Below are 23275 nucleotides of genomic sequence, written 5' to 3'. Positions count from 1 at the left end.
ACGGCCACAGGGGTAGATTTGTAGGCACTATTTGTTTCCTTTGCAAGCGAGACAAAGGGCCCTGGATGAGCTAGCTTAGGCTGGAGAAGCACTGAAATCAGAGAGACAGAGCTCCGAACACAGAAGCTACTTAATCTAGAATGAGGGTACAGGTAGGAGAGTGTGTCTATTCACGACAACCCTACCTAAGTACTGAAAGGAATGAAGGCAAATGAAATGCATAAATGACCAACGCCCATGCTGCAGCCAAGACTGTTCAAAGTGAATCTCAAATGACAGAAGCGGACGTGTTGCAAGGTGAGAAATGGAGCCAGAGGAGGATTGAATGTTCTGTCTGGTTCCCAGCACCCCAGACTCTTTCTCTTGGGAACAGCGAGGTCGTGGGACTCCCACTGGTGCAACCCAGCCTCTCCCATGCTCGCTCTCCACCCACGACCCCAGGTGCAGGCTGTGCCAGGTTGCCCTAAGCAATTCCTCTTGTTTGACGCCTGCATTCCCATACTGGATCCCGCTCGGCTCCCGGGTCCCTATCCCTGATTCTTTATGGATCTCCCATTTCTCCCTTGAGCCTAGAAGCCCTGCTCTGCTCCAGGCATCTCTTGGCTCTGACATCTTCTTGTCAAAGACTTTCCACCCCGCACTTGCAGCCACTGTACTTTGCCATTTTATTTCATACTGGACCTTCCAGAACCAACAGCCAAACCGACCAGTTAGCCTCTCCTCATCTACTCTGGACTCCATTGCTTCTGCCTGGCTGCTTGTGGGGTGGGTGGGGGTCCAGCTAGGCACCGATCATCTTTGGATAGGTCTCCTCCCCCTGGGGAAAAAATCGGACCAGTCCCTGTTTCCCTGAGCCCAATATATAGAATTCATTACTCAATATTCCTGGTCAGGAAACAGACCCTTTGGAAACTACCAATCAATTTTTTTCAAAACCATTCTTTTTACTTCATATGAGGCATCTCCTCTGAATTTAAATTTTCATTATCTGGGAAGAATGTCTGCTAGCAACTTCTGCTTTCTCTGTAATTTTGAACCCTATTATACATTTGGCTAGTGTGTATAGTATGTAAGGAGCCTTGGGGTAGTGGTTATCCATTGGACTCTAATCCACAAGGCCAGCAGTTCAAAACCACCAGCCGCTCTACAGGAGAAAGATGGGGCTTTCTACTCCCATAACCAGTTACAGTCTGGAAAATGCACAGGGCAGTTCTACCTGTCCCCAGGGGTTGGGGCTACGAGTCTGCATGGACCACAGGGAAGTGAGTAGGTGAGAGAGTACAGTATGACATTTCTTCACTCCTCACCGCGCCCCACACCGCTCCTTGTTTTCTGATTTTAACATTGAAACGGTCATAAATTCTAGTAAGAGATCAGTAAATAAGTTATTACTTTTCTTTCACCTTTCTATCTGCAAGCCCAGAATTTATTTTTAAGGATACATTAATTAATCAATCAATCAAGTCTTACAGTGCAGGTAATTACAAAACTTGCTACACTCTGAAACACAAACCTATACATTTATTCTTCCTCACTTAGCTTTTCAGATAACCATTAGAAGAAAAATTATTTACTATCTAAAGTGTAGATTAGAGCAGCGATTCTCAACCTGTGGGTCGCGATCTCTTTGCGGGTCAAACGACCCTTTCACAGGGGTTGCCCAATTCATAATAGTAGCACAATTGCAGTTATGAAGTTGCAATGAAAATAATTTTATGATTGGGTGGGGGGTGACCACAACATGAGGAACTGTTTTCAAGGGTCGTGGCATGAGGAAGGTTGAGAATCACTGAATTAAAGGGACCCAGAACAATAAAAATATTAGAGCCAGAGGAATTGTTCTCATTAGTTGGTATGATCCAGTGCTACCAACTCTGGTCCTGTATCAAGCTTGTTTTTCACGAGCACCTAATCATTTGTTTGCTACTACTATCAGCACTTAGATGATGGATACCAGAGTCACTATGTATTCAGTAACAACACGTGTTCACTGTAATTGCATGGCTAGGATCGTCTATGAACCATAATATACTGAATCGCTTGGCAGAAACCCAGGGTGAATAAAATGAACCAACGTGTTGTCTCAAATGGAAACCTCAAATGTTCCCTCTTTAGCTGCACAAGGATTATTCAATGTGCTTCAAGTCCCTTGTTTAGGTCTGAAGTCCTAACGGACACTTTCAAAGCTCTAGTGTTTGAAAATAAAGTCTACAGCTGACTCTGGGCCATTGCAACAAGACAGATTCAACAATTAAGTAAACAGATTAGGTATTACAATTTATACCCTGACATTTCTTTGTTTTAAAGTAGTAGAGTGTAAAATTGGGGAAGTGCTAATACAAAAAAATCTCAGCATTGTTTGCCTTAATTTACATGGGTTATCTCATTTTGAAATTTATTGTCTGCACTTCTGAAGTGGTTATGTATTTTGGAAAGACATGTAATAAGAAAAACCTAATGCCAGGTTACATCTAAATCAGATGTATTATTCATCAAAAAACCACACCAGTGCATAACTTTTAAGTCAGTGGAGAGGAATATGACAGAGAGGAATATGATCTCACCTAATAGCTATCTGAATTCTATAAACCTCACTGCTTTAATACCTGCCACTTTAACTTTATAGGTGTTAGATAAAACAATATTCAACTCTGCAAACTTGCTAACTATTTCGTTTCATACTCTTATTACTCAATAAAAATTACCGACCAAACCCAAGCCTTCCTCAGTAACTGAGTAGCCTCCCTCCTTCCCCCATAGGCAGAGGTTCTTATTTTAGGCTAGAGCCTAATCATTGGTAATGAAATTTAAAATGGCTACCCTGACTTTTGTGAAGAATAATTTTTCTAAACTCTCTCCCTGAAAAACAACTCCCAAACCCTTACTTCTTAGTCTTTTCAATCATGTTATTTTTTTTAAAGCCTTTTTACCCTAAAGAAGGGGAAATAGAGCAGGAACAATACATTGCCCGGCTCTATGAAGTTTAATCTAGCCACAGTTTAGAATATCCTATGGAAAAAGATTCAAGCAAACAAACAGAAGTCCAAGAATCCTCACCCCTCCTCTATTACCCTGTAATGGACTAACAAAAACACATAAATACCTCAAATAGAAAGGTGACAGAGGTCTTTCATCGTCCTGTGAACTAAAAGGAAAATAAATTATGAATTAATGTACATTTCTGTTACTAACACAACCCGTCAGTTCTACTAACGCATTGTTCCACCTGTCATGAATGCTGCTTTGACACATTACAGTGAACATTCCCATGGAGTCAGGGGAGCAACCCCCACTCTGTGGCCGGGCAGTGCTCACCTCGTCAAGCCCAATTAACTTCTTCAAGGGAGACCAGTGAGAGAAGTGCTTTCAAGCTGAGGCGCACGGCAAAATAACTCTCCTCATCACACTTTCAGAAAAAGCTCTATGCGACCTTATCTTACAGCCAGCCCGTCCAACTCGCAGTGTCTTACACTTTAACCCTTGAGGCCACGGCGGACTCAGTTATCGCAATAAAACTAATTGCTGTCATTAACATGATGATGAAGGAAGTAGCAGGCAACGAATATCCCAGTGAAGTGAGAACTACTTAAGGCATGGGTTCCTAGCACAGATGTAGACACAACACTCTTTGTCCTGTGTAGTTCCTCTGAACCCCAATCCAAACCCACTGCCTCAGTCCATTCGGATGGATGGGCAGTGAAGCAGGGCTGCCACTGTGAACAGCAGTGAAGGAAATGATGATATTATAAAAACAGATCCTCAAACAACAGAGCAGCAATACGAAATATCGGATAGAGTTATGTAATATGTAAAAATGCAAAATAGATACTAAACATCCCCCTTTTCTCTAACATGTTTTTCCTCTTGATAAATGACCTCAAAGTATAGAATAATTATCAGCTACTTAATTTCTACAGCAGTGGTCTTTGAACTCATTTGATTACACACTCTTAAAAACTGTGCCTATAAGCAGCCACTCCCCTCAAATATACCCATTTGACTTATAAAGTACTATCTATATTGATTGGATGCATGACTGAGCAAATGACATCGCAATGTAAAACAGAGAATTTAACTAGAAACTCAAAAACTTACTGCCATCGAGTTTATTTTGACTCAGTGACCTTACAGCAGGTCTCTGTGGGTTTCTGAGGATATAAATCTTCATAAGAGTTGTAAACTTCTTGCTCCCACAGACAGTACAGCTGGTGGGTTCGAACAACTGACCTGTTACCTAGTAGCCCAAAGCCCAACTCACTACACCACTATGCCATCTTCTTGAGTCTCTACAACCTTTGGGGACTTTGTATACCACCTGAAGAACTCTTCTTCCACCATTTGGGGAAGCATCTAGGTAATTTCAGCTTTTTTTCTCTTATATGTGTGTGTGTACCCCAAAAACCTGGATTTTTTTTCAAAGCTATGTATATAACATTTTTTTACAAAACAACCTATCACCTTCAAAATACTCTCCATTACACTTAAAAACATTTGTTAAATCTGCAATTCCATTCTTGGAAATATTTTTCAAACTCATTTGTATGGATGGCTGACAGCACCTCCCTCATTTTTTTCTTTACCATTTCTACTTCACCAAATCACTGTCCTTTCACGTCCGGCTTTGTTCAAAGAATCAAGATGAAGTTGCATGGAACAAGGTCAGGTGAGTAACGCGCGTGGGCAACAGAGGCATGTTGTTTTTTGTGGCACGCTAAGATGGCTGCGTGAACAAGTGCCCTGTCGTGGTGGCAAAACCAGTTCCATAGATGCCACAAATCAGGCCTTTTTTGTCACACACCGTTACCCAATCTTTTCAGAACCTCTAAATAGAAAGCCTGATTCACAGTCTGACCTGGTGGAACAAACTCCAAATGTGCTAGCCCCCTCACATCAAAAAACACAAATGAGCATCGTTTTTTGGGAAAGTTACCCCATCGTATATGGGTATATATTGCTTATGTTATAGTCTTGTTTATTTATGAAAACGTTTACTTTAATAGGTTAACCTACATTGGCAATCAACTAAATAATCTTACCAAAAAAAATTCAAAACTAAGACAAACCGAAAATCAAAGAAAACCAGGAGTTAAGACAGGTTCACATTCTATAACCCACCCGAACTAAACCCTTTACCACTGGACCATTACAACTCCTATGGCCTTACAGCACATATGACACGATTTCTATTGTCTCATGAGTTTGGTTTCTAATGCCCATGTTGTTAAAACAGTTCATGTCCTATTTCTCCCCGTGTGCGAGTAAATAATGGATTTGCTTTTCAAAATTCTAAAGTGGGTGAGCTGAGGGCAAAGTGCATGAGCGTGGCGAGGTAGAGGGGACAACGCCTGGACATGCCTGGTGTCCCGGGAAGGCACCACTTGGAGCAGCACCTTACGGGCGGTGGCGATTTTAAGCGAACCCGATACAAGTAGTTTGCTCATTTGGTTTCGAAATATTCTGAGAAAACACATAACGAAGTGGATTTTAAAAATGTGGGCTTGGGTTTTTTTCCTAATGAAGGAGTCAGAACCAAAAAAGTATTATGGCCACTATGCCCCAAAAGTTGCAACTAAAAATCGGAGAAAAGACCAAAGAACGGACACACTTGAATTGAGGTACTGGCACAGAATACTGAACCTACTGCAGGGCTCCCCAAACCGGCAATGCATCTCGGAGGCAGTACAGACAGCTGGGCCTCTGAAGTGAGGGTGACAGAGTTGGCCGAGATTTCTTTGGCCAAGGCATCAGGAGGGACCAGTCCCTAAGAAAGACGTCATGTGTAGTGCAGGGCCACTGAGAAAAAGGTTACAACAGTGGACTCAAGTACAGTCATGATGTTGAGAAGTGGGCAGCACTGGGGAATGTTCTGCTCGGTTCATGCATGAGGTCTGTCGTGAGTCAGAGCTGACTTTTGGACGCTACCAACAAGAACAACAACACTGGGAAAATTGCCTCCACGTGTCGTAAAGTGAGCAATGTACTAAATCTTTTCTTTGTCCAGAACAGAGATTCAAGAGTAGCATATAATTAATTTGTTAAATTAGAACACTGAATATAGCATGGCTTACGGTCATTCAATTAGCAATACAGTTAATTTTCTTAGCATTTAGAGCACACTTTGGGTGCCAGTTTCCAGGGCACACTGTTCTAAAACACCGTGCTTGACTAATGCTTTCCCCTTCCCTATCCCGTACCTTTAGGGGTAAAAGAACAGCGAGAAATATTTATGCTTCCTTCCTTTCTTGCTCCGTGCTACATTTACTTCACAATAGGCAAACAGTACCCAGTACTCTACATGGAGCGCTCTCCTTTAGATCTTACAAAGCCCCACAAGGTGCTTTCCCTCCCCGCCCCCACCAGTTCTAGTTTTTTTTCCAGTGTGTATACATAATTTATCCAGCACACATACCTAGTAATATTAAAATTAGTATATAAGCCAAGGAGCCAAGGGGGTGCTGGGGATTAGATACGGTGCTATCGACAAAGGCAGCAGTTCAAACTCACCACTTGCACTGCAGGATAAAGCTGAGGTGGTCTGCTTCCCTCAAGAATAAAAGTCTTGGAAAACCTATGTCGGTTCTCTATGACTGGACTCTGACACATATGACCCTATAGTATAGAGTAGAACAGTATGGAAGATTGAAAGTTCTGTGGGCCACCAAAGGGACACGCTGATCAGTCTGGGACGATGTCCAGGCAAATGATCCTCTGAGGCAAGGATGGTGAGACTTCTTTCATCACATTCTTTGGACATGTCAGAGGAGACCAGTCCCCGGAGAAGGACATCCTGTTTGGTGACGTTGAGGGAGAGCAACACAGAAGACGGCCCTCAAGGCGAGGAACTGACGCAGGGGCTGCGACCACTGGCTCCAGCAGAGGAACAATTGTGAGGATGGCCGGGACCGGCTGTGGTTCGTTCTGTTGCACATAATGTCACTGTGGATCAGAACCAACTAGGTGGCACCTACTAAAAACAGCCCCAGCAACACAGCAACGGACTGAGTCTGCACAGAAACAGACTGCTTCAGATTCTCCCCTGGAGCAGCTGGAGAGTTTGAACTGCTCACCTGAGGTTAGCGGCCCCCACCCCTCCCCACCCCTACCACTGCTCGGATTGTTCTGGATGGGCAATCATTGTTGTGGCTTGTTTTTCCCCTTTAATTGGAAGCTATCAAAATAGTGTGGAGTAAATGTGCCAGTGAAGAATAATTCACGAGATGGCCACTCAGCCCTCCACAGTCCTCAAGAAGACCCGTGGACTTTCCTATGCTCCACGCCGGCCTTCTGACGAGAGCAACTCGACAGACACCTCAGTCGAGGGCCACTCCGAGTGCATTCTGCAGATAGCACCTTTCATGTTGACGCATTACTGACGTGCACTGGCAGCCGTCAAGAAATCTCTTGACAGAAACAAGGTTTAATCATGAACAGACATTTTTTTAGGCTGTATTTATACAAAATACATTTGTCAATGAGGGGAAAGCTCAGGGATTCTTGATTTGCCCATGCCCCTGACTTTTGACCAGTATTAAATATTCTAAAAAAATATATAAGCTCAATAATTTATATAAACAAAATCAGACAGATTCAACATTAGAGTGGCTAATCAGAAGCAATAGGGGAGCAATCCATGCATAGCACCCTAGAATAATAATCAGGGTAAATAAATTAAAGATAGCAGTTAATTAATTAGCAAATGTAATAGTACCTTTGCCTGGGATTGTCATAATGCAATTTGGCAAAGTTGTAAATTCCACAACAGCTAATACGCATGACTTTAAAGTGAATTTTTAGGAAAGATAGTCCAAGACAGTTTTTGAAAGTGGAACTAAGAAATGTTCCCACAAAATGAATAGGTTGGAATGTAAGACATTCTAACATGTTTGCAGCATATCCACTTATCCCCCAGGTGCCATCTAGTTGATGCTCTCGGTGACCCCTGGGGTGGCAGAGCAGAACCTGCGTCTTTCATGACTGATTTTCAAAAGGAGTTAGATTTCCAGGTGTTTCTTTCGAGGCACCTCAAGCTAGACTTGAACTCCCAGTCTTTTCTCTGAGTGAATGCATGAATCACTGACGTCACTCACTGGTACTCCTGCAGCCTCCCAGCCTTCGTTTCATAGAGGCGCTTCTCGCTTGCTCCTGATTTTGTGTCTGTCTCCATCATGTCTAATGACACTCAATGAGACATAGGTTTGTGCCTAAATCCCAAATCAACAATGCTTTTAGGTTTATTTTTAATGTATGAAATTTCTAAATTATAAAAGTAAGAACACTTGTGTCATAAAAATGGAGCCAATGGCAACCTAAACCTTGCCTCCTCGGTTACTCTGCTCAACTTCAGTTTTCATTATTTCCTATTTGCTGACTGATAATACTCGGACTTGAGCAGCAGCCCTTTAACGTTGTTTTGTTTTCTGGCTGTTGTGTGTCTGTCTTTTTAGATCCAGTTCTACTGTCACAGGTTGGCAGTCAGCTCCCTGAGGTCAGGCGATCAGGTCTCAGATGAGAGGGCTTAGATTCTTTCCAAACAACTGCCGTGGAGAAGTACATTTGTCCAACAGACTTCAAAAACATCCCAACTCCAAGAAGAGAGACCTGAGAAGGCCAATACACAGACACTGGGGCTTGTTCCCCCTTTTTCAGAGGATCCGATCTTGCTGATTTTTTATAAGGCTCAACACTAGTAAGGGCACACGGACAAATTACCTTAGATTTATACTTCTTGTGGGCTGCACTGATTTTCTGAACTGAAGCACAGAATGCAATGCCTACCAATTTAATTATACTGCAAGCTATTTAAAAGCATGAAAAACAACCAAATTCTATCGCAAGGTTTTTAGAAGCGAGCTTTTTAGAATGGACCTCCACTTCCTGGATCCAAACCATCATGCATTCAATTCCCTTCTCAAAGGTCCTGATAAATGGACCAATGAATTAAACTTTCTAATTGGTTACAGTGTCTGTCTCCCTCCCAAATGAACATAATTTGCATACTTAGCCACACACTTTAAATACCTTTTCAAGGGCTCTGCACTAGAAGAAATAGTACTAAGTACCCCTGGACCCCTGCAAAGTATGGAAAAACAAGTCCATGCTAAGGATTAGGTTCATTAATGGACAGGAACTTATTTTAAAAGCAAGGAAAACTGAGAGACAAATGAGAGGAGAAAATGAAAAGTATTCAATAAACATCTCTTCTGGAACGCAGGCGTGTTCTTCATGCTGCTACAGAATGTAGAGGGGAGGCTGGCAGCTGACATGTTTGCTCGGGGAGTGATGAGGTAGGTTAATACAGCCAATTTCCCTCCCTTTCTCTGCAAATACCAAGTGTGCTCATCGGAGCACATTCAAGTTCTTCTTAGTCATTAACGAAGCTGTAGTCTTCCGCCAGAGGGAAATGACAATGAGGGTTCTACAAGCCAGGTTTGGGCTGGCCCCACTCTATCACATTAAAAAAAAATACCTCAAAAACCTCTCTACTTCTCTTGGAAAACAAACACAAACTTTTAATGAGTTCTTAGCTAGGTAAACTTTTGTAGCTGTCATTTTTTAGCGTGCGTGTGAGCAAATTTTGTGGTTTCCCTATGATTCTCTACTGTGAGACTAAACAGCTTTGTTCACAGTTGTGGTATTTGTACTTTATGATAGAGAATGCAAGACCCAGCCAGCCAAAGTACAAACATTATTTTAGCTTCTCCTGGCCAATGGCTAATAAGTGCAGACAGTGGTTCTGGGCATGGAAGCTGAAGTTCTGACTCAGCGAACCTACGCACAAAGCAATGAAACACTGCCGGCCCAGCGCCATCCTCACCGCTGACTGCTCTTCAGCCTGAGCCTATTGTTATAGCCACTGAGTCAATGCATCCTCCTTGAGGGCCCTCCACTTTACTAAGCAGGAGCTCCTTCCTCAGGGACTGGTCTTTCCTAATAACTTGTCCAAAGGACATGAGACCAATTCTTGCCATCCTTGCTTCTATGGAGTGCACTTCTTCCCAGGCAGATTTGTTTGTTCTTTCGGAAGTCTACAGTATTCATGAGATTTACACCAATTCCTGTTGGTGAGAGCCAGAGTTGATTCTGACTCACTGTAGCCCCATGTGATAGACTGGAACTGCTTCATAGGATTTTCTTGGCTATTATCTTGGCATAGTGGGATATGCACTGAGTTGCCAATCACAAGGTCAGTGGTTTGAATCTACCGGCCAATCCTTGGAAAAAAGGTGAGGCTTCTTATTTCAAAAAAGAGTGACAGTCTCGGGAAAGTACAGAGGCAGTGCTATTCTGCCTTATAGAGTTGCTGTGAGTTGTAATCAGCTCGATGACAGTGATTTTAATGGAAGGTGATTGGCCAGGTGTCTGTTCAGCAGAGCTGCTGGGTGGCCTTAAACCTCCAACCATTCAGTTGGCAATTGAGCATTCCAGGGGTCCTCAAACTTTTTAAACAGGGGGCCAGTTCACTGTTCCTCGGACCAGTTGGAGGGCCATATTATAGTTTAAAACAACTGTGAAAAAATTCCTATACACACTGCACATATCTTGTTTTGAAGTAAAAAACAAAATAGGGCAAAAACACCTAGCAGATCGGGTAAATGCCCTCGCCGACGGGCCATAGTTTGAGGACGCCTGATTTAACCAATGCTCCAGCATGAAGAGCTATTATTTGGGGCTATCCAAGTCAGTGAAAAGGTTCAGACAAATGAAAAGGTTTCCAAATATTTAAAATGCACCTTTTCAACAAGGTATGGGAAGTGTTTCTACCATTTCTGAACAACAAATGAAAATACAAAATTGGAAAAGCATTTATATTTTAATTCATGAATAAAAATCTTGCCTAATAAAAATGTCTCTGTCTTATAAAAAGTTGTACCCTAATTGATTCTTATTTTATAAGAATACAAAAACTAAAACATGGGACCACGGTTTCCAATCATATACTCAAAAGTCCATTTAGCCATTCATTCAACTTACCTATATCCTCAATAAACAATCCAGATATAAGACCATGCATTGATCTCAATTTACAAGCTAAATATGATATTTTTAAAATTTTAAGCATAATTCACACTTGGAAACATATTTGACACTGTGAGAGTACATATGCACATAACATGGCAATCTCGCAGAATGATTCTTACTTAGGGATTTTCATTCTGTTGTATAAATTATTGGCCACACTGACAGTTGAAAGCAGCTCTTCTAAAACGCTTGGCTAAAAACATCCCCCTTGCCTGATGTCTAATCCACATTCAATGAGAGTCGCTGAATTAAGATCTCGGTCCCCCTAGCACCCAGAGAGGCTTTCTTACACTGTCCTGCTGTCTTATCTAACTCTGAGCTTGGCTGCATCTGGGGCACAGAGAAAAGCTGAAAGAGGAAGTAGGTTCACATCTGCCAAGCCTTGGGCATGAAGAGAGCATACTTTGGGAAGGCTGTGAGGGAGTTCGTAGAATATCCCCAAATCTTCTCAACATGACGTTAGCTGGTAGTACCAAAGGACGGAACCCAGAGAGAAAGAGTGCCAGGGCAAGGGGAGTCCCTGTCCTTCCTTCATGACTCCTCCGGACCTATGGCTGTGGCATTCTTTATCACGTACACTCTACCTCATCAAAGGACAGGATGACTACTTAGAAAAAGACTGGTACTGTGCCATTCTATTTCTATCTCACTACTTGCAGTGGGGTGAAATGATTTGATATGACTTCCTAGAGATAGTCTTTGTGGCTCCCACAAAATGACTCTGTGGGAACATGCAAACAAGGGGTCTAGGACTATAAAGTAGGATCGGTCAGTTTGGTCACTCCACTTTGTATAAAGCGAGCCCTTGCAGAAGCAAGAAAAGAGTAACTGAGAACCTCCGTGAGCCACAAGGGTGGAGCACCTCTGCCTCAACGTGGAGAAGCAGAAGTAGCAGTTGCAGCACCAACATGATGCAGTGCAGAAGGCTTCCCGGCCCACAGAATGAGTAAAGCCGCATGCCTTTGGGCAGATGACTGGCTTGGAGAATCAAGTGCACATTTGGGCAGTTATCAGAGCTGAAATAGCCATAGAACACTTGCCCAAGCAGGGTTGAGGCCAAGCATCTATGTGGCTAAGAAATCAGGGACCAAAGAGAGAAAGAGAGAGAGAGATGTGTATGCTGGCATGTTGAAAAGCACTGTGGATCCAAAATAGTACCCTTCTAGTTTCTGTTCCTGACCTGTTGTTATCTGATAACATCCCTAATAAACTCCTGTCATGCTGAATCTGTGAGTTCTGTGTGGCCATTCACCAGAGGATGGAGGTCAGCAAAGAAGTAGAGTCTGGCGGGAGGGATGCTTGGTACCAAGGTGGGGTCAGGAAGGTTAGAAGGTGGAGGTGAGTCTGCCCTCTAGGAATCCTCCCTGGGCGGATGTAGAGCTGAGTTCTTCCATTCCCTCCAGTAGCTGGAAGATGTGGATGAAGCCAGACTTGGGGTCTCCTCACCATCCATCTAGTTCCAACGCTGAATGCCCTTCTGATTAATAACATACACTCTTTAAGAACCCAATTGGGAATGGAGGGTTGAGGTATGTGCATGTGGGAGGCCAAGAAGCATAGCACTGTTAAAAAGGAGGCTTGGGGTCCCTCTATCTCTCTGTGTCTCACCACATAGTTAGAATGCTTAAAGTGAACTATAAAGTACCTGCGAACTGACCCAGCCAGCGAGGCTCCCAGAGAGGCCTGGGCTAGAGACATGGAATTCCCATTCATTTTATAATGTGTTTCCAATTCCAGTAACCACTGAATCGATTCCAGCTCTTGGTGGCTCCATGAGTATCAGAATAGAATTATGCTTCACGGGTTTCCAATGGCTGATATTTGGAAGCAGATTCCCAGCCCTTCCTTCTGAGAGCTCTCCTGTGGGATGTGAACCTTTCGGACAGTAGCCCAGCCCATTAACTCTGCAAATGCATCATCATTTGCATGAAAGAACCAATTGCTTTCCTGAGACATCTGTTTATTCTTTACCTGAATATTTGGTCAATCACCAATTTGTATTGATTCTATCACAGAAGAAAATTTAACTTTCATTTGAACTGACCTTTGCATTCGATTTCCACTAAAGGGAGGTGGGGTGGGAGGATCTACTTGTTTCTCTGCTCCAGCTCCTCTTTAGTCCTCCCATTAGACAAACCTTCCTAACTCAAAAAAACCTCTCCTGCCTCCTCACTGCTTTGAGGGCAGCGGTTCTCAACCTGTGGGTGGTGACCCCCTTTGTTGGTGCGGGCGGAGGTGGGGGGAGGTCCAGAAAACATGCCCCGGCATATAAGGCAGGGCCCACTGGGGAGGCACTGGTAGACCGCCAAGACCCACAAGAGCATCCCCGCCAGCCAACATCACAGGCCTCCCCCAAGAGAAGCCGGTCCAGCCATCACCTGAGGGGGAGTGAATGAAAACAGCTCACCAAACAGAGAAGGCTACTTTTAAATTGATAATTTTGTATGGCCTGAGAATTATGTGATCACCAAACAAATGGCCTTTCGAAGAAAAAGAGGTTCCCCAGCCATGGCATAGGGCACTGAGGGGGAGGCTAAGAATTTTGCTTGTGAGTAGTCCATCCAGAAATGTCAAGCTCAAGCTGCTTCTTGTGTGTTGCTCTCTAAATCCGAGTCCTTGCTGCGTCGCCAAGGCAGTCTTCAACTCTAGCCAGTTCTCCATCACCTTCTCCCGGATGATCTAACTATTAATGTTATCTTTGGAATGCCCCTTCTAGTAGACATCAATGAAATACGTCTTAATCTTAATCATGAACTTTTCTGCTTTTTTTCTATCTAAACTATTTCTATTCAACTGTTTTAAGAAAATTTTCTTTAGCCACCCCCTTTCCCCCAGAAAACGGTAAACTTCCTGCCACCGAATTGCTTTTACTTTTGACTCATCACAACCCTATGTAGTTTCTAAGGCCATCTAACACACAAGCACCATTTGTCTGTTAGTTGGTCAGACTATGTTGGCTTGTATGTGATGGTGATGCGGAAGGCAATGCCACTGGTCTTTCATACACCAGGAGGGCCGCCAAAGTGAGCAGGTTTCAGCAGAGCTTCCAGACTAAGACAGACTATGAAGAAATAATCGGCTGTCCATTTCTGAGGAATGAGTTAGTAAAACCCTATGGATTGCCTAGGAACATTTGAAGTACTGAAAAGCTCATGAATAGAAACAGAATATCGTCAGAGAGAGGGCTGGAAAATGAAGCACTCGGGTTGGGAGGCACTCCAAATACGACGGAGGAAGAGCTGCCTTCTAAAAGTGGAGCTGGCCATAATGACACAGATGGAGTAACGCCTTTGGGACCTTCATTTGCTGATGCAGCGTGACTCAAAAGAGAAGAAGTAGCTGGAAACATCAATTAATGATTAGAGCTTGTGAATCTGAGAAACTTAGAAGCTGTCAAAATGTAATGGAATGCAGCAAGATTGGCATTCTAGGCATTGTTGTTGGTATGTAGCATTGATTCAGTTTTGACCCATATCAACTTTATGTATGATAGAATGAAGCACTTCCCAGGCCTGTACCAACCTCATCATTGTTCCTCTGCTGTCGCCCATTGTGGAGCCACCGTCAGTTCATCTCCTTGAGGGCCTCCCTCTTTTTCATGATCTTCCCCAGGACTGGTCTCTCCTGACATGACCAATGTATGTAAGATAAACTCGCACTGTCCTTGCCTCTAAAGAGCACTCCTGGGCTGTACTTCTTCCAGGACAGACTAGTTTGTCCTTTAGTGGTCCATGGTACTTTCAATATTCTTCTCCAGCACCACAATTCACATGCATCATTTTTCCTTAGTCTTCCTTATTTAATGTACAACTTTCACAGGCATATGAGGCAATGGAAAATACCATGGCTTGGGTCAGCCATACCTAAATCCTGAAAGTAACCTCCTTGCTTTTCAATACTCTAAAGAGGCCTTGTCAAGTAATGTAACCCAATGAAATATGTCTTTTGATCTCTTGACTGATTCTTTCATGAGCACTGATTGTGGATTTAAGCAAGGCAAAATCCTTGACAACTTCAATCTTTGATGCTACCCATTTGTCCAATTGTGAGGACTTGGGTCTTCTTTACATTGAGCTGCAATTCATACTGAAGGCTGCAGTCCTTGGGCTTCATCAGTGCTTCGGGTCCTCCTCACTTTCAGCAAGATGTGCTGTGTCTTCTACACATGGCAGCTTGTTATTAAAGTCTTCCTTCAACTCTTGGTGTTAGTGAACTAAAATGAACTGATATTGGCCATTTGGGGTTAAAAAAATCATATGGTTTTCTGTGCTGGGACTAATACAATGGAGAGGATGGTATTTCAATTATCATAAAAAAGGGCATTTCAAGATCTATATTGAAGTACAACAATGTCTGTGACAGGATAATATCTGTCTTCATCCAATCAATACGACTACATTTCAATCAATACAACTATTATTCAATATTACCACCAATCATCAAAACTAGTGATGAATTCTAACAATGTTTCTGTCTAAAATTGATCAAACATGCAATCAAAATGCATTGATAATTATTGGTGATTGGAATGAAAAAGTTGGAAACAAAGAGGAAGGCATGGTAGTTGGAAAATAGGGTCTTATTGGTAGATAGGAAGCTGGAGATCACATGCTAGACTTTTTCAAGTCCTCATCATAAATACCTTTTCAACAACACAAAAAGTGACCATCCACGTGAGCTTCTCCAGGTGGAATACACCAAAATCCAATTGACTACATCTGTTGGAAGAGACAACAGAGAAGTTCAATAATGCAAATAAAACCCAGCCAGGGGTCAACTGTGGAACACACCATCAATTGTTTATATATAAGTTCAGGATGAAGTTGAAGAAAATCAAAACAAGTCTTCTTGATTTGACCTAAATTTCAAGAACATCTCAAGGACGGATTTGATGTCATTTGAATACTAATGGCAGACTATCATTCAAGAAGATAGCAAAACGTCATTTAAAAAGACAGGAAAGAAAGAAAAGATCAACATGGATGTCAGAAGAGACTCTGAAACTTGCTCTTAATCCTAGAGTAGCTTAGGCAAATGGAAGAAATAATGAAGTCCAAGATCAGAACAGAAAATACCAAATGGCAGCTTGAGAAAACAAAGTAAAATATTAAATGAAATGTGCAATGGCTTACAGTGAGAAAGCCAAAAAGGAAGAACAATCAGCATATTTTAAGCTTAAAAATGATAGAAAAAATTCAAGTCTTGAGTTGCAGTATTGAAAGATTCTATGGGCCAAATGGAGTGATGCAAGAAGAATCAAAAGAAGACAAAAAGAATACAGAGTCACTGTACCAAAAAGAACTAGTCCACATTCAAGCATGCAAAGAGGTAGCATGTGAGCAAGATCAATGGTAGTGGAGGAAGAAGTTTAAGTTGTACTGAAAGCATTAGCCAAAAACAAGGCTCCAGGAACAAATGAAATACCGATAGAAATGCTTCAACAAGCTAACGAAGGAAGCACTCACTTGTCTATGTTGGGAAATTTGGAAAACAGATATTTGACCAACTGCCTGGAAGAGATCCATATTTTCACCCACTCCAAAGAATGGTGATCCTACAGAATACACAAATTATTGATATCACCCGAAAGTAAAATTTTGCTGAAGATCATCCAACAATGATTGCGACAGTAAATTGACAGGAAGCTCCCAGAGGTTCAAGACATGTCTACAAGAGGATCTGGAACAAGGGCTATCACTGCTGATAGCAGATGAATTTTGGCTGCAAATAGAGAATACCAGAACGATGTTCACTTACGTGTCATTGACAATCGACTGTGTGGATTACAGCAAACTACGGATAGCCTGGAGAAGAGTGTCCCCAGGACACTTGACTGTGCTCATGTGGAACCTGTACATGGATAAAGGGGTAGCTAGAAGGACAGAACAGGGGATACTGAGTGGTTTAAACTCAGGAAAGGTGAGCACGGGGGTTGTATTCTCTCACCATACTTACACGATCTGTGTGCTGAGCAAATCCCAAGAGAAGCTGGACCACATGAGAAGAGTGTGGCAGCAGGACTGCAGGAAGGCTTATTAACAGCCTGTGGTGTGCAGACGACACAACCTTGGTGTGTAAAGTGAGGAGGGCTTGGGGCACATACTGATGAAGATCAAGGATTGCAGCCTTCAATATGGATTATGGTTAAATGTAAAAATTAAAAAAACAAACACAAAGCACTGGCATAGGCTCAATGTGAAGAAGACCTGAATTCTCACAATTGGAGAGATAGGTAACATCACGATAAATGGAGAAAAGGTTGACGTTGTCAATGGTTACAGAAGCAGCAGTGAGGAGGTCAAAGGACACATTCCATTGGGTAAACCTGCTACACACACCTCTTTAAAGAGTTGAAATGCAAAGAGGTTGCTTTGAGGACTCAAGAACAATTGACCCAGTTCATCATATTTGAAATTGCCCTGTATTGAACAATGGATAAGGAAAGCCAAAGATGAAGAGATGGGTTTGAATTGTGGTGCTGGAGAATAAGATCCAAAGTACCATGGACCGACTGCCAAAAGAGCAAGCACATCTGACTTGGAAATACAGCCACTATGCTCCTCAGAGTCAAGGATGGTGAGAGCTCGTCTCCCATACTTTAGATACGTTACCAGGAAAGACTAGTCCCTGGAGAAGGACATCATCGTTGGTAAAGTGGAGAGGCTGTGAAAAAGAGGACTGTCCTCGACTAGATGGACTGACACAGTGGCTGTAGCAATGGACTGAAACAGTAGCAAGTGTGAGCAGGCAATGTTCACGCTGCTGTACGCGGGGTCGCTGTGTCAGAGGTGACTTGATGGCACCTATCAGCAACGAGTCTGTGATACTTGTGGAAACAGGCAGCTTCACCTTTCTCCCACGTGGTGCTGGGGAGGTTAGTGCAGGCTGACCTTGTGGTCAGCAGTCTAATGGTCACCAGGCTTTCCATAACATTATTAGTAGGTATGGTGCAGTTGGTTCCAACTCACAGTGACCTATGTACAACGGAAGGAAACACCACCTGATGTTTAGACCTACACAGTTACACTGATAGAATATTCCTTTAGCAATGTTTTCCGTGTTGCTATTGTTTATATACTGCATTACTATATTTAAAGCATTTTAGCATATTAAAACAACTGTGTTTTACATACATAGAAATAGAAAGTACTCTCCACATTAAGACAAATACGATATGACGCTAACTGACTAATAATGCATAAGAATCATTTGTACCTGTTCCTACTTACCTACAAATTCGATGTAAAGATAAATTTGGGAGAAGATCTGGTCAGTATCACCTGATCTGGGAAACCCTCTCCAGCACCCTGGTTTTTCCTCCAAGTTCTAAGACACTCTATTATAGCTATAAGGGCATGCTTAGCACTTGGCACTGAAGCTCATGGGTTCAAACTCTTGCTTCATTTCTGAACTCTGTGTGTATCTATGGACCATAAGTACCTTGCACATTACCAAGCACAGTATAGTCATCAACCAAACTCACTGCCATTAAGTCTATTCCAAACCATTACAGGATCAGACCATCATCTCTCTTTTGCAGAGTGGCTTGTGGGTTTGAACCACTGACCTTGTGGTTAATAATCCAGTGCCTACCCAACAGCCCCACTAGAGTTCCTAGAATACTGCCCCCAAACTCTCTCACTGCCATCGAGTTAATTGTCACTTATAGAGACCCTATAGGACCATGTATAACTGCTCTTGTGAGTTTCAGAGACTGTAACTCTTTACAGGAGTAGAAAGCCTCATCTTTCTCCCACAGAGCTGCTGATAGTATCGAACTGCTGACCTTGCAGATTGCAGCAGAACATGTGTCCACTATGCCACCAGGGCTCTTCCAGAACAATGCAGGTACTCAATATTTTATTCAGCTACTGCATAGAATCAGCATTATTTGCTGAATGTTACTGCCCTTGATTGATGAACTATTTTGAAAATATGCACTGTTGTCATTTATGAGAGAAATAAGAGCCTAGACAAATAGACAAATGCACAACCCTGTTCACTGCAGCATGGCTCACAATAGCAAAAACATGGAAACAACCTAGGTGCCCAGCAGTGGAAGAATGGATGCATAAAGTTTGGCACATACATGCACACAGTGGAACACCGTGCCACAGCGAAGAACAGCCTGCTAGCCCGTGGAACCCTGCTAGGAACCCTGAGTACACCTCAGGCTGAATGGAATCCACCAACGACGAGAGGACAGCTCTTGCATGAGATCCCCTATTATGGAAAGACAATGCTTTCACAAAGAAAACATTAATTTTGCCAGCTTAGAAGCATTCTCAGATGCCGCTGCACTAGTTAGGTATGTTCAAATATCTCATGCCCTTCTACTCAAAGACTTAATGGAATTACACAAGCACCAGGAGTTTTTTCCCAGCGTCATTTTTCTCCCAGGGTACAATGAGGGTGAGAGTTTGCTATTTTGCTGGTGAGGCAGACACTGTGCTCGCTGCGGTGTACGGGAAGCCCAGAGAGGACATGTTTGTGTGGGCACAGCCTGGCCACCCACTCCGTCTGTTTGTTCTGACTTGAGAGCAGGACAGGAAATGACCTCACCCCCCTGAAAACCCAACAGTTGTTTGGAGCTGAAAGATATGTTTGCTTCAGTCACAAAACTCTTTCCAATGTAGCTGGAAGCTTCCATGTCTGTGAGGTTTGTGTCAGAAAAGTTATTTTATTGCTATAGATAGATGAGGACTCTTAATGGGTTAGCCGTTGAAATATAAAACAAGGTACCCTTGCTTTTCTTAAGGCTGACACGAACCGGTGAGAAAGTACTGTCAACACTTTAGTAAGCAACCTAAACTGTTTCCTACTTCTTAGTCCCCGAACAAAGTTAAAAGAATGTAAGGATACCTGGAGAAGGGAAGGAGATTAGAAATGACTTTTGCTACCCTTTCCCATAATCCCTTCTTCCACAACATTATTAATGATTTATCAAAACAGGTTTTCTTTAATAGATATATGATTTCCCAAGCTATCAACTCTGAATGTGGAATTCTTGAGGGCTGCAGGACCTGCAGAAAGCAAGGCAAATTATCCTGTTATCCTCCCAAAACAGATCCTCAGACCTGTATTCTGAGGAACCCTGGGCTGCTAACCACAAGGTCATCAGTTTGAAACCACCCGAAGGTCCACAGGAGAAAGACGAGACTTTCTACTCCTTAAAGAGTTATAGTCTTGGAAACCCACAGGGATGCTTCTGTGGGTGCGCTATGGGGTCACACAGGAGTTGGCTGACTCCACGGTAATGGGTTTAATTTGGTGTATGTTCCTGGGTGGGCTCAAGCCACCAACATTGCTAGTCCTAGTGCACTGTAGCAGAGACCCTGATGGTTTGAAAGCCCCTCCCACTGCCATGAATTCCTACCCTCATCTCTATTTGTTTCCTGGAGGATTCGACAACTATTTAGGCTCCACACATGAGACAGTCCTCTGAGATCTGAATTGTTCTCAATGAATTCTCACTACCAAATACAGATCAGAGGAGAGAGAAAGAGAGATTCCAAATACACAAGCCGAACAAGGTGATTGAAAGGAGGCCATTTTTAACTCCTTCTCAGACTGCGGGTAGGGGTGTGGAAAGGGGAAGGAAACAGTGCAATCTTAGTGTCAATCAACCGAATAAGGACGTGGAAACCTGGCGGTGCAGTAGTTAAAGCAGTCGGCTGAAAACAGAAAGGTGACTCCCTCCTACCCACCCTCCAGGGGAGAAAGACCTGGTGAGGTGTGTCTGAAATGATTACAGCCTTGGAAGCCTTGCGGGCCAGCCCTGCTCTCCCCATAATGTGGTATACAGACGAGTGATTGAAAGGTGTTAGATCCACAAGCAGTAGAGGGCTCCCTAACACCACACTGGAGACTCCCCAGGCAGCCCCAGTGAGTTATGGATGCTTGGGTGTTTGCACACAGTATTCTAAAGACCGACACTTAGAATGGCTAGATGAATCCTACGGCTAAAAAACTTCAGCAGAACTTTTGGATGTTGGATAACTAGTACATGCCAATTAAGCAGTTGCTTTATGTCTTCTATTTTTAAATTTAGTTATTTTAAAAAATATTAAGGCGGAATGTAACAAAACATTTGGATCAGTTTTACACAGAATTCAGTGACAGTAAATTCACCATATTGGGCAACCGTCAGCACTGTGCACTCTAGATCTTTTTCGCACCCTTAAAAAATAGAAAAGAAGTAACAGCACACCTTAAGTCTTTTTTTGAAGAGTTGTTGCAATGTGGAAGTTTGACCCATTTCAACATCATAGAATAAATATTCCATTCCTGACATGACTCAAAAATTCACTGCCTTCGAGTCCTTTCTAACTCTTAGCCCTTAACGAGCACATTTAACTCAAAACCTCAACTGCCTTCAAGTAGTTTCCAACTACAGAGCCTCTACAGGAGAGTGTAGAACTGCCCCTGTGGGTTTCCACGACTGTGACTTTCTTACGGGCATAGAAAGCCGTGTCTTTGAACTGCTGGCCTAGCAGTTAGTACACCAATGATTAACCCACTGTGTTATTGCCAGGGCTCCTTCATAAGACATACAGGATATCATAATTTTCTTGATGAGTTAATGGATAGGGTTGCTATGAGTCAGAGCCAACTGAATGGCACCTAAGAACCACAGCATAGACATGAGTAATTGAGCTTCCCACCTTGGTAAATGAGCCCAGGAAGGAATAGGATGCTTCATCTGAAAGAAGACACTCAAGCATTCAAACCAAATGAGTAGAACCCAATTTTTGGTGCCCTGGACTTTCTCCCACGTTGGGCAGTTAACTGCAAAGTCAGCAGTTCTAACCCACCTGCCTCTAAGTGAGAGGAAGATGAGGCTTTCTGCTCCCATGGAAATTTACAGCCTCAGAAACCCAAAAGGGAAATTCTACCCAGTCCTATAGAGTTTCTATGAGTTAGAATCAACTCAATGGCAGTAAGGTTGTTATTTTTTTATTTGTATTTTTTATTATTAAGCTTTTTATTGGGGGGCTCTTACAAATCTTATGACAATCGTCATTCAATTGTACTAAGCACACTTGTACATATGTTGCCATCAACATTTCCAGAACATTTTCTTTCTACTTGAGTCCTTGGTATCAGCCCCTTTCCCCTCGTCCCTCAACCATACTCCAACCCTCATGAATCCTTGATCAATTATATATTATTGTTATTATTTCGTGTCTTATGCTGTCCATTGTCTCCCTTCACCTACATTTCTGTTATTTGAGTAAGATTATTTTTATAACCTGCATTTTAAACATTTGGCCTCTGCAAAACTTTTTCTGATAATCATGAGTTTCTAAACAAGAAGCCAACCCTAGAAATGCTGTAAATGATAGCGTTATTGTTGCCTGTAATGAAAAGATCACAGGATACACTAAAGAGAATCAAAATATTTTATTTCACCTTAGTTTTCAACACCATCTGTTATTCTCAGGTATAGATTGACAATTATAAATTTCCCTTACAAACTTTCACACTATGCAAAAAAAAACAAAACAAAGGCCAATAACCACTTAAGGAAATTATGACTGCGTAGACATAGGGGTAGAAACAAACGTACTCCTAATGAAACCATACACTTCTGTGAAGTGAAGCCAAAACTTCAACCCACTGCTATCAAGTCGATGCTGACTCACTGCAGCCCCATAAGACAAGGTCGAACTTCCACCCTCAGCGCTCCAGAACAACACAAACCAACTCACTGCCCTCAGCTTGATTCCAACTCACAGTGACCCTATGTAAGGTTTCTGAGATTGTAAATCTTTATGGGAGCAGACAGCCTCCTCTTTCTCTGACGGAGTGGAGCAGCTGGTGGGTTTGAACCGTGGTCCTTGAGATAGCAGCTCAATGCCTGGCCCACAGTGCCACCAGAGCACCATCGGGCATTCGTGCCCCCATGTATCATTCTGTCAATCATCTGAGCCATCATTTAACCTGGTTGAATCACACAGGGTCCTGTCCTTGTATGGTGGTGTGCCTGCTTCCCAGCTCGCACATGGCCTCTATGAAGCCGAGTTTGTGTCTCAATGGCCACAGTGTCAGTCGCAGTGTGGCGTTTGGTCAATCAAAGAGAGCCTTGGGTTTAATGATACAACGGGCAATTTTATAAATGAAAGAGTTGATTTTGTTAAATAAGCCTCTCTGAGATCACAATAAGAGCCCAGCTGGCACACGGGTAAACCCTTACTGGCAAGTAGAAGGCTGCTGGTTAGAACCCATCCAGTGTCCCATGAGAGAAAGACCAGGT

General features: G+C 42.8%; 1 protein-coding gene across 5 annotated transcripts in view; it reads right to left on the bottom strand.

The window, feature by feature from the left end:
• The window catches only part of FAM13A (family with sequence similarity 13 member A), a 313755-nt gene that overhangs the window by 88823 nt on the left and 201657 nt on the right, over window positions 1–23275 (bottom strand). For 3 of the 5 annotated variants that reach the window (XM_075544017.1, XM_075544019.1, XM_075544020.1), the window contains one exon: window positions 3104–3145. The exons of the other annotated variants lie outside the window; for them this stretch is intronic. In XM_075544017.1, coding sequence (XP_075400132.1) covers window positions 3104–3145 — 42 coding nt within the window. The remainder of the gene's footprint in view (window positions 1–3103; window positions 3146–23275) is intronic. 5 annotated transcript variants of the gene reach the window in all.

This window comes from Tenrec ecaudatus, chromosome 3, assembly GCF_050624435.1.
Source record: "Tenrec ecaudatus isolate mTenEca1 chromosome 3, mTenEca1.hap1, whole genome shotgun sequence".
Lineage (NCBI taxonomy): Eukaryota > Metazoa > Chordata > Mammalia > Afrosoricida > Tenrecidae > Tenrec > Tenrec ecaudatus.
The sequence above is the reverse complement of the archived record's forward strand: the minus strand, read 5'-3'. Positions and strand labels throughout refer to the sequence as shown.